This window comes from Rhinopithecus roxellana, chromosome 8, assembly GCF_007565055.1.
Source record: "Rhinopithecus roxellana isolate Shanxi Qingling chromosome 8, ASM756505v1, whole genome shotgun sequence".
Lineage (NCBI taxonomy): Eukaryota > Metazoa > Chordata > Mammalia > Primates > Cercopithecidae > Rhinopithecus > Rhinopithecus roxellana.
The window spans coordinates 24,990,496-25,003,212 of NC_044556.1; the positions used below are offsets into that span (position 1 = coordinate 24,990,496).

The window sequence follows — 12,717 nt, forward strand, 5'->3', positions numbered from 1 at the left end:
GTTTGTAAACAATTTGAGATAGCTTTCCAAAGCTTTTGCTTATAGAATCTAACCACTTTTTCTATTTATTGTCTTTTGGACTTAAAGAGGGGAAGGGGAACATTGTTGCCTTTGTGAGAATGAGAGAGGGATAGATGGGAGAGTAGAGGGATGAAGTTAATTTTTTATTATAGGGCTTAACATTTTTCACTATTCCCAATAGTGTAACATTTGACATTTGTTTAAGTGAAAGACTTTTAGATTAATATTTTTAAATTTAAAGATATCTTATGCTAACTTGTTTTTGTTTTTATAGAGAGGATCTGACGAACTGCTCTCAGGCAGTGTTCTCAGTAGTCCAAACTCTAATATGAGCAGCATGGTAGTTACAGGTAAGTGTTACTTTCTTAGCAGTCTGTCATTTACCATTTTAGGGGGCAGAATGTTAAAACTCAAATTTAACTCCATTATACCAGGAAAGCCTTCCTTTTTTTTTTTTTTTTTTTTTAGCCTTTCTTTTTAAATGCTGTGTTGAAACATTTTAGACTAAATTTTACTAGAGTATATATGAGCTGAGTGAAAACAAACAAACAAACAAAAAAACACCTGAAGTTGGTGACTCTTAAGTTTGATTGCTTTTCATTTTTGAACCACAAATGTAATTCTTTCTCACATTATAGTCCCCTCATGTGCCCCTCTGGTATTTTTATTTTGTTTTTATTTTTTGTGTTTGTGTGTCATATAATATTTTTACTTTAAGTATTTATGCCACAACCCTTAAAACCCACATTGTAAGTAAAAACCAAAGAATTCAGCTACGTAGTTGCAATGGTTTTAACTAATTTTTTGCTGAAACAGTATTTTAATTCTTTGAGTTGATCCTTTTATGTTGTCTACCTGCATATTTAAGATGATTTGTTTTAATCTTCAAAGTTAGAGTTAAAAAAAATTTATATATCTGAAATAATGTTGGTTGTTTGTAGGATCTGTTAGTAAACCAATATAGACCAAATTTTAGACCTTAGTTTTATGGCTGTTGGGCCAATTTTTTTTTTTTTTTTTTTTTTTTTTTTTTTTTGTATTTTGTTTTGTTTTGCTTGAATTGACGTGTTCTCATCTGAATGGGTCAAATTTTGAATTTGATGATTATTATTATCAAATGAATTTACCTCACAGCTCAACATTTTACATTATTTACCTGAAACTAAAGTTCCTTTTTCTGTATTTTAACTTTGAATTATTTGCTTGAGGAACAAATTATATTTGGCAATAAAAGGATCATAAAAGACTAGAAGACATTTTGATTTCACTTAGGTAACTGTGCTTATGTATACATACATCTTGACACAAACACAAAACATACATCTCTGACAATTCAGTTAACTAAAAATTTTAAGGACTTAACAGATAATAGTCACGATGTGAAGATAAATTTATCAGCAGGTCATTATCTTTGATTTTGCTATGTAATGATTACAAAGCAAAATCACTGGGCCATGGTTTTGATAGTCAAAGTACCATGTACACGTAGTTGAACAAATAGGCTTAAGTGTGTAACTTGTCGGTTTCTCTTTTTTTTTTTAACAATGCATACTTTGATTGATAATGGGAAATTAATTTAGAATTAATTTCCAAATTAATATTTAGGGCTAATGACAGAATAACTAGTAGCAGCCTTGACCCCCCTTTTCAGTCTCCCCCCAAAATCAAAAACTATGTAACTGAATAAAATACGTGGAACAACTGTTGTTTGGAAGTGATGAGCAGACGGTATAAGATCATCCTTGAGAGAAGGGTAGCGTGTGGGTTAAGTATCATGAACACTCTGGCTTTCTGCCTTGGACTGTTTTACTGCTGTAAACCACAGAGAAGTGGAGAGCTCAGTTCAGTATACAGGTCTCACTGAGCTGAAGAGACTAAGAGTGGGTGTCAGAACTGCTCAGTCATTTGGAATTTATGGGGAAGTCCTGGAGAAAAGAGAGCTGTCTAGGGGTTTAGGAGTAGAACAGCAGGCAGAATTTAGTATGGTCATTCACTTCATTCAGAGTTTTGGATAATGACTGGGTTACATGTGTGCAGGTTAAGACTTTGCCAGGTCTATCAGAAATTGTCTGCTCTGGGCCTAAACAGTGATTCCATAGGTTGCATAGTACTCTGAAACATTGGAGTTCTGAGAAGTCAGAATGCAGACATCTTGCAGGGTACTTCAAACACTCCTTTTAGACTACAGAAAGCTTGGACCTGAATAGAAAGGATCACACCCCATAGGAAGTGCCATCTATAAGACTGAGATAAAAACAAAAAACCGAACTCAATAGGAAGTGAAGGATTCACCAGTTAATCTAACCAGTAACTGATGATGGATTAACCAATAATTTAGTTGCCTTTCAAAACAAAACAACACCCCCAAGAAAGACAACATGATATAGTTTTCCTGCTACTATCTTCCATAATATCTACCATACCATCAGAAATTACAAGTGATGTGAAGAAGCAGGAAAGTAACCCATGAAATATAAAGACACATTGAATAGGAACAGATTCCAAAATGACCTAGAGTTAGAATTAGCAGACAAAGATGATAAGTATTTTAAGTTGTAAAGGAAAAGATTGAAATAATGAATGATGGAGGAGTGTTTAAGAGATAAAAAACTATAAAGAAAGCATGTGGAAATATTCTAATTGAAAAATATAGTATTTGAAATAGTTGGGACTAATAGCAGATTGGAGACGAGAAGAAATGTTAGTGAACTTGAATACACATGAATACAATGATTAAATCTGTCAGAGAGGAGAAAGTATACCTAATGGACAATGAAGCGGTCTGACATATAGTTTGAGTTTTAGTGTGAGAATGTGAAGGGAAAAAACATATATCTGTTTGAGGTAGTAATGACTGAGAACTTACAAAATTTGAATAAAATATATCAACTTACATTCCTAAGAAGCTCAGGTAAATTCCTCATGTAGGCTAAATAAAAAGAATTCAAATATTCACTTTCAAAATATTGAAAACTAGAAATGAAGAGCAAATCTAAACAGCCAGGAAAAAGACATCTAACAGGAGACCAATACCTTGTATTAAAGAGAAAAAAAAAAAAAAAGAATTTCTTTAGACTGAATGGAATGACATTAGATAACTTGGCTCTGCAGGAGATAAAGAGGAGTACTGGGAGTAGTTAATATATGTATAAATTTTAAAAGGGCTCTTTCTTTTCCTCTCAATTTCTTTGAAAGACTTTATGTAAACAACAACTTTGTATTACGGGGTTTATTATGTAAATGGATTTTATATGACAGCAGTTAGTACTAAGTGAAGATAAATGGAATTTTTCAGTGGTAAGATTCTTATATTTTACCTGAAGTGATGCAGTGTTAACTCTACTATGAAAAGATTCTGTTTAGGTTGCATATCAAAATTCTAAGTATAATCTCATTTAAAAAGATATAAAGAAGTATAGCTAAAAGCCAATAGAGGAAAAATTGGAGCATTGATGACTACCTGTTTTCAAGAATTACTGCAAAGCTACAGTAATTAAAAATAGCATCATAATGACATAAAGATAAATAGGTCAGTGAGACAGAGCAGAGAGTTCAGAAATTAACTCACACAATTATGGATAATTGATTTTTGACAGAGGTGCAAAGTCAATTCAGTGGAAAAAAGAGTAGACTTCAACAAAGGGTACTATAGCAGTTGGATCTATCCGTCTGCAAAAAAATGATCTTGGATATGTATCTCATACTACATGTGAAAATTAACTCCAAATGGATCATGACCTAAATGTAGAACCAAAAATTATAAAACCTCTAGAAAACAACACAGAAAATCTTTGTGACTTTGGATTAAGCAGAAATGTATTTGATATAACTCTAAAAGTACAGTCTGTTAAAAAATGGAATTTGACATCAGAATTAAAATCTTGTGCCCTTCAAAAGAAACTGTTAGGGAATGAAAAGACAAGCCGTAGACTGGGAGAACATCATAACGAAGCGTATAGCTGATAAAGGACTTCTATCCAGAATATTAAAAGATTCAGTATATGTAAACTCAGCAGTCCGGCAACAGACTACTCAATGAATTGGCCAAAATATTTGAACAGGTAGTATTGCACAAGAGATATACAGATGGTAAGTAAGCACATGAAAAAGCTGATCGGCATCATTAGTTATTAGGGAAATGAAAATTAAAACTACAGTGAAATAACATTACAAACCTATTAATAGTGACTAAGATTAAAAAGAGTGCCATCTTGGAAAGCATGATTTGGGAAGAATGAGGAAGAATCATAATATTCACAATACTGCTGATGGGAATGTAAAATCATAGAACTACTTTGGAAAACAATTTGGTAGTTTCTCCATGATCTAGATTATTTGTCTCCTAAGTATTTACCCAAGAGAAGTGAAGGCATCTGTTCATTAAAAAACTCTGTTAGTGTTCATATCCATTTTATTTGTAATCACCAAAATGTGAAACAAACATTCATCAACAGATGAACTAATAAGTAGATTCCTGTTTTGGCATCATATGCTTTTCTATACAGTGGAATATCAAAACAGCCATATAGAATGAGCTATTGATACACACAACAGCAAGAATGAATCTCCAAACAGTTATGTTGTGTAAAAGATGAGAGAAAAGAAGAGTACATCCTGTATGATTCCATTTATATAAAACTCTGGGTAATGCAAACTAATCTAAAGCAAATTCGTGGTTCCTAGGAGTTTAAGAGTGGGAAAGGACAGGCTGGAGGGGTGGCAGAGGGACACAAGAAAACTCAGGGGTGATGCACATATAAATTATTGTGATGGTGGTTTTATGGATGTATATGTATGTCAAAACTTGTCAAATTTTATTTTTTTAATTTTTTTATTTTTGAGACGGAGTCTCGCTCTGTGGCCCAGGCTGGAGTGCAGTGGCTGGATCTCAGCTCACCACAAGCTCCGCCTCCTGGGTTTACGCCATTCTCCTGCCTCAGCCTCCCGAGTAGCTGGGACTACAGGCGCCCACCACCTCGCCCGGCTAGTTTTTTGTATTTTTTTAGTAGAGATGGGGTTTCACCGTGTTAGCCAGGATGGTCTAGATCTCCTGACCTCGTGATCTGCCCGCCTCGGCCTCCCAAAGTGCTGGGATTACAGGCTTGAGCCACCGCGCCCGGCCTAAAACTTGTCAAATTTTATAATTTAAATACATGTACACATACTAGAATGGCCGAACTTTAGAACATTGATAACACCAAATGCTGGCAAGGATGTGGAGCAGCAGGAACTCTCACTTATTGCTTGGTGGAACGCAGAGTGGTACAGCCACTTTGGAAGACAATTTGGCAGTTTCTTAGAAAACGATATGACCGGGCACAGTGGCTCATGCCAGTAATCCCACACTTTGGGAAGCCGAGGCAGGCGGATCACCTGAGGTCGGGAGTTCAAAACTAGCCTGGCCAACATGGAGAAACCCCGTCTTTACTAAAACATACAAAATTAGCCAGGCGTGGTGGTGCATGCCTGTAATCCCAGCTACCCAGGAGGCTGAGGCAGGAGAATCGCTTGAACCCAGGAGGTGGAGATTGCGGTGAGCCAAGATTGCACCATTGCACTCCAACCTGGGCAACGAAAGTGAGACTCCATCTCAAATATAATTTTATTATATGATCCAGCAGTTGTGCTTCCTGGTATTTGCCTAAAGGAGTTGAAAACTTAGTATGCACAGAAAGCAGCACATGGATGTTTATAGCACCTTTCTTTATAATTGCCAGAACTTCATAGCGACCAGGAAATCCTTTAGTAGGTAAATGGCCAAATAAATTGTGGTGTATATCCAAACAGTATAATGTTAATCAGCACTAAATGGAAATGAGCTATCAAGCCATGGAGAACCTTCAGTGCGTATTACTAAGTAAAAGAAGCCAGTTTGAAAATTCTGCATACCATGTGATTCCAACTATATGACATTCTAGAAAAAGCAAAATTATGGAAACAGTAAAAATCAGTGGTTGCTAGGATTTGCGAGTTGAGGGAGGGATGAATTGGTGGAGTACAGAGGATTTTAGGGCAATGAAAATATTCTGCATGCTATAATGATAGATACATATCATAAATTTTTCCAAACCCATAGAATGTAAGACACTTGGAGTGAACCCAGAGGTAACTACAGACTTTGAGTGATTATAATGTGTCAATGTAGGTTCATCAGTTGTAACAGTGTGCCATCTGGTGGGAGATGTTGATAAAGGGGAGGCTCTTTGGGGGCAGGAGGCAGGGAAATCTCTCTGCTTTCCTCTCCATTTTGCTGTGTACCTAAACTTACTCTGAAGAATGTCTTTGAAAATTTATTCATGTGCTTGCATTGCATTTCTTTTGGATATTACTGGTCTAAGTAGTCCAATTAAAAGACAAAGATTGTCAGACTTGATTAAAAAGCAAGGCCTAACTACACTGTCTATACGAGGGTCAGGTGGAAATACCAAGACGCAGGTTGAAAGTAAAAAGATGGAAAGCGATATTCCATGCAAACAGTAAGCGCGAGAAAGTTGATATGATTATATTACTAGACAGAAAAATTTAAGACAAGAAGTATTACCAAATATAAAAAAGCATATTTCATAATGCTGAAGGGTCAGTTTATCAGAAAACATTTCTTAAATTTGTATGCCAATAATAACAAAGTATATTAAGAAAAACACCACAGAGCTAAGTAGAGAAACAGAAATCCACAATCATAGCCTGATTTTTTAAACTATAATTTACAGTCATTGATAGGACAGTTACAGTCCTATCCCCCAAATAAAAAGATACATAATTTGAAAAATGCTATCATGTTGGCTTAACTCACATTTATAAAACTATACCCGGTAACTGTAAAATAACTTCAAGTGTACATAGAACACTCATAATGATAGACCATATATTGGATTATAAAATAGCTCAATAAATTTCAAGTGATTGACAGCTCATATAGTATCTGACTATAGTGGAATTAAATTAGAAATCAAAAATAGACATCTAGGAAAGTACAAAACATTAGAAATTATACAATTGTGAACAATACATGGATTATAGAAGTGTTACCACAAGGACATATTTTTGACTGAATGAAAATATATCAAAATTTGTTGGATATGACCCAAGGGCGTGTATGGCGAAAAGTATGTCTTCAAATACCTATATTATAAAAAAAAGGTTTAAAACTCCCTATTTAAGACTGACCAAGAAAAGACATAAATTACCAGTACTGGGAATCAAAGTCGAGATACTCACTTTCACAGAAAGTGGAAATATACAGAGTATAATAGTATAACATAAATAATATAAAGCGGAGCTAGCACTTTCAATAAAATCAGAGATATATAGAATATAATAGGAAAATAATATTACCAATGTTAAGGCTAACAAATTCAACAACTTAGATGAAATAAGTTTCTTGACAAATGCAAAACTGACTTAAGTATGTAGCTTAACAGCTATATACTATTGTATTATACAAATCGGAATTTATAATTAAAAAAATCTTTCCACAAAGATTACTCTAGGCATAGGTTGTTTTACTATTGAATTTTATGCAATTTTAAAGAAATAATGGCTGTCTTTGAAAATGGAGGAGGGAATACTGCCCTGTTCACTTTATGAAGCCACTATAACTGACAGTAAAACCTGACAAGGGTAATATATCAAGATTTCAGACTAATATTTCTCATTTACCTAAATGCATATATTCTTAAGAAAATGTTGGTAAATCACCTCCAGTAGAATATGAGAGGCAATTCTGAGACTTATCGCAGGATTGTAAGGTTTGTTTAACATTTGAAAATGAACTCAGTGTAATTTGTCACAGTGATAGAATGAAGAAGGAAAAATATCTCTCAGAAAACTAGTAAGAGAAGGAGCTTTTTACAATGTAAATAAGGGGTATCTAAGAACCTACAACAAATTTCATACTTAATGGAGAAATATTGAATGTTTCCTTCTTAAAATCAGAAATGAAGCAAGGGTGTCTGTTTTCTCAGTTTTTTCCCCCTAACTTTCTGCTTACATTAAAGCAGGTGAAATAAAAGACATAAAGATTGTAAAAGAAGAAAGAACACTGTCTTATTCACTATTCAACATGCTTTTTAAAATAGAAGACCTAAAGGAATCTACAACAGATTTGGTAGAACTAATAAGTGAATTTAGAATAATTATAGGATACAAGTTCTATATACAAAAATAGTCTCCTTATACTAGCAGCAAATTCTTAAAAAATGAAATTTTAAAAAATCAATTTATTAAAAGTATCAGACGAAATATCAGGAAAAAAATTTGACAAAAGATGTGTAAGACATCTACACCAATATGAAACACTGCTGAGAGAAGTTTTAAAAAGACTTACATGAAGACATAGACCATGTTCATGAATCAGAAGGCTCAATATGTTAACATGCCAGTTCTCCCTAAATTGGCATGGCATTGAATCTATAAAGACTTCTAAGTTGAGAGTAGATTCTAAAATTTATGTGGAAATACAAAGGAACTAAAATAATTGAAACCATTTTGAAAAAGTAAATTTTGCCACTGTTCTCAGGACTCACCACAAACCTGTAGTTAATCCAAAACAATTTAGTACTAGCATAGTTAGTGACATAGTGATCAGGGAATAACTCATGCATTAAAGTTGCCTTGGTCACTCAATGAAGAAAGAGAAGGCTTTTAAACAAATGTGCTAGAACAGCTAAATATACATACAAAAAAACAAAAGAAACTCAAACCCTACCTTATTGCATATAAAACAATGAGATTAATTAATATAAAAGTATATAATGTATGTATAGAGTTTTTAGGAAAAAGCATAGGATATACTTGCCACTTTGGGATAAATGAAGATTTCTTAAAACAAAAATTACTCATCTTAAAGGAATATATAAACTTGACTCCATCAACATGGGAAATTTCAAAAGACATTGTTCAAAAGACATTGTTAAAACAATGAAAAGGCAAGGCACAGACTTGGAGAATATAATATTTACATATCAGTACATATATATGACTGTATTAGTCCATTTTTATGCTGCTGATAAAGACATACCTGAGACCGGGCAATTTACAAAAGAAACCAGTTTAATGGATTTACAGTTCCTTGTGACTGGGGAAACCCCACAATCATGGTGGAAGGCAAGGAGGAGCAAATCCACATCTTACATGGATGGCTACAGGCAAAGGAAAGAGAGCTTGTGCAGGGAAACTCTCCCCTTTTTAAAACCGAGAGACATACTTCATTATGACGAGAACAACATGAGAAAGACTTGCCCCCATGATTCAGTTACCTCCCACCAGGTCCCTCCCACAACACATGGGAATTCAAGAGGAGATTTGGGTGGGGGACACAGCCAAACCATGTCAATGACAAAGGACTTGTATCCCAAAGGACTTGTAAAAAAAACTCCAATCAATAAATATGAGCAGCCCAATTTTTTTAAGTGGCAAAAGAAGTGACATTATAAGGATGGATAACAAGCACATGAAAAGATACACTAGCCATCAGGTAATCACAAGTCAAAACCATTATGAGACAATTTACACCAACTAGAATGGCTAAAATCAAATAGATTGGCAACACCTAATGTTAATGAAGATGTGGAACTGCCTTTGATTACTGCTGAGTGTGTAACATAGTTGGGAAAATAGTTTGCCTTTTTTGTTTTGGAGACAGAGTCTTGTTCTGTCACCAGGCTGGAATGCATTGTGGCATGATCTTGGCTTACTGCAACCTCCGCCTCTTGGGTTCAGGTGATTCTCCTGCCTCAGGCTCTTCAGTAGCTGGCACTACAGGCATACGCCACGACACCCAGCTAATTTTTTGTATTTTTAGTAGAGACTGGGTTTCGCCATGTTGGCCAGGATGATCTTGCTCTTTTGACCTTGTGATCCGCCCACCTTGGCCTCCCAAAGTGCTGGGATTACAGGCGTGAGCCACTGTGCCTGACCTAGCTTGCCATTTTCTTACGGAGTTAAACATAAACCTGCTTTATGGTCCATAACTTCTACTTTTAGTTTTTTACCCAGTAATAACATGTTTGCTGTAAAACTTGTATGTGTATCAAAAACTTTACTGATAATGGTCCCAAACTTGAAATAACACAAATGTTTATCAACAGGAAAATGGATAAATTGTGGTATGATCGTACAATATATTACTATTTACTAATAACAAAAGAGTGGTTAGTAATACATGCAAAAACATGGGTGAATATTAAGCATTGTATGAAGCAAAAGAAACCAGACAGACCTGAAAGAGTACATAGAGTGATTCAGTTTCTTGAAAGTTTAAGAGCAGATCATTAATTTTTTGTTTAGAAACCAGAATGTTGGAGATTAACAGAAAGGGAATATGGTGGCATTTTCTGGTGTGATGGAAATGTCCTATGTTAATAAACTAAGTTGCAAAACAAATCCAAAATTTGTTTGAAGCAGTAGATATCTCTGAGAACTCTGAATTACCAGTAGTTGTGTCTTGCTATAATGCAAAATATGAGATTGGGAATGCCTAGGTGAGTCCATGTAAGCAGGGGCCTAGATATGGGATTTGGTGTGTGTGTGTGTGTGTGTGTGTGTGTGTGTGTGTGTGTGTGTGTAGCTTGGACTTTGCCAGATTTACATTTTAGAAAGACTTTTTGTTCCATTTGTATTTCAGAGGCAGTGTTGTATAGAGGGGAGAATAGTTTTAAAACATTACCGTAGTTCATTCCAAAGATACCAAGGTCCTGAATTTTAGGGTCTTGGAAGGAGAATATGCAGGAAATGTTAAAACGAGTTATCTGGAAGAAGACAAGTTTGGAATAATATGAAAGAGTTTTGTCTTAGAATCACTGGGTTGGTGGAAGATGATGCCATTAACAAAGGGGGAAAAGTAGGAGAGAAAAGGAGACTCGTTTTTGGTGGAAAGAAAGAATAATCTGTGACTGTTCTATTTTTCTAACTATGCATTAGGGATGATATATGGTGTACTTCATGACCAAAGAATCAATCAAATCTTTTTGTAATGATGGCATAAAATTCCTTTAAGGCTTGTTTTAACACAAGAAGTCAGTTTATTTAACCTCTGTGTACAGAGGAAATACTGAGTTTTAAGATTTTTCTATTTTTTTCTGACAAAGATGAAAGTCTGCATATATTCTAAGAGATACCAGTTTGAATACTGTCACTTATAAGAGCAAATAGCATAAAAGACCTTTAAAAATTGGTGATTATATTTGCCTGGAAAAATAATCCATGTAATTCAGATGACTCAAAAGGACATTGGTAGACAGTGTTACAAGGACACTTTTATGGTTATCAGATATAGTACAGGATTTCGTTTTTATGTTTCAGCTTCCAGCTTTATCTAAAATATTTCTTGTAATAGATTTTACTGTAGAATTGTTTCCTAAGGCATCTGTCTCAACAGCCTTTCTCTTATCTATGCAGACTTTTCTTTCTCTGTACCTGTTGAATAGGTGCTTTTTGTCAAAGAAAAAATTAATTTTATAGGTTAGAAAATTTCATTTTATTAGAAACTTAATCTCAGGTAAATAGATGTTTAATAAATTGATACAGTAAGGACATTTTCTAATGAATTGGTTCCTTCAAGAGAGATAAAAGTGAAATATTTCAAAAATACAACTGTTCCCAAGTAGCATTAGAATTTGATTTTGTTAAATTTGTAACTATTTAGCAGTGACTAGGAGACTTGACAATTCTAAGGTATAGTCTCTTTAACTTTTTAGTGATTTCTTTGTAGATATGGAACTGGAATATCCCTTTAGGTATACGTATTTCTGCCAGTGCTGATTGTTACTCTGTAATAGCAGGATTTTTTGAAAATTATTGCTAAACATGACATTTTGCTCTACCTGAAAGCAGTTAAACCATTCCAAAGAGTCTGGAACATTTTACTTAGAACTCTTAAGATTTTCATTTTAACTTTTACAGACAGATTTTTGAGGTGATGTCATTTCGTTTTGCTATAATGTTTTGAGAGTATTCCAGTAGATTATTTCATAGTTTTACTATTTATGAAGGCTTGAACAAGTTATCTTCTTGCATATAAAGGTAGTGAGAGCCTTCTCTAGGTGCCTTCTGTGTTTTTCCAGCTCATGCCTAATATATTTGGACAACTAGGCCACACAACTACTTGGAAATACAAGAGTTAATAGATTTCCTTTTATGGAAACCTCGTGAGGCTTTTTGTGTGGTGGGTGTTGCAGAAACAGCCAACAGAATAACAGAAGTACCACCTATCTGCATCTACCTGCTTTTTTTCTTGTTAAATCTTCTTTGGAATTTGTTTCTCTTACAAGAAAGAGTAGCAGCATTCATTTTTTTTTTTTTCTTAGCTTAGAGTCTTTTTATTTTTATTTTTTTGTTTTTCTAAAGCTAGAAAACACTGCTTTGCCTTGAAATCTAAAACTGCTTGGAATTAAAACTGCTTTGCCTCTCAGTTTCATATTTGATAAAGAGAGTTAGGAAAACTTTTATAAATGTGTGCCTCTGAAAGACTTGGAGAATGAAGTGTACTTAAGTTTTGTCACTAGTTTTCATTGGACGGAAGTATAAAGTTTTGCAACGTTGTATTTTATATTGGTACGCAGTTGAAAGTATAATGGTGAATGAGTAGGACTAAATAATTTACACATTATATGAGAAAGTAGGCCAGGTGCTGTTGCTCACGCCTGTATTTCAGCACTTTGGGAGGCTGAGGCAGGTGATCACTTGAGGCCAGGAGTT

At 34.5% G+C, this 12,717-nt stretch overlaps 1 protein-coding gene across 5 annotated transcripts in view; it reads left to right on the top strand.

Moving 5' to 3' along the window:
- The window catches only part of PTBP2 (polypyrimidine tract binding protein 2), a 92,827-nt gene that overhangs the window by 29,528 nt on the left and 50,582 nt on the right, over window positions 1–12,717 (top strand). For all 5 annotated transcript variants that reach the window (XM_030936272.1, XM_030936274.1, XM_030936271.1 and 2 more), the window contains exon 3: window positions 296–371. In XM_030936272.1, the coding sequence (XP_030792132.1) occupies window positions 296–371 (76 nt within the window). The remainder of the gene's footprint in view (window positions 1–295; window positions 372–12,717) is intronic.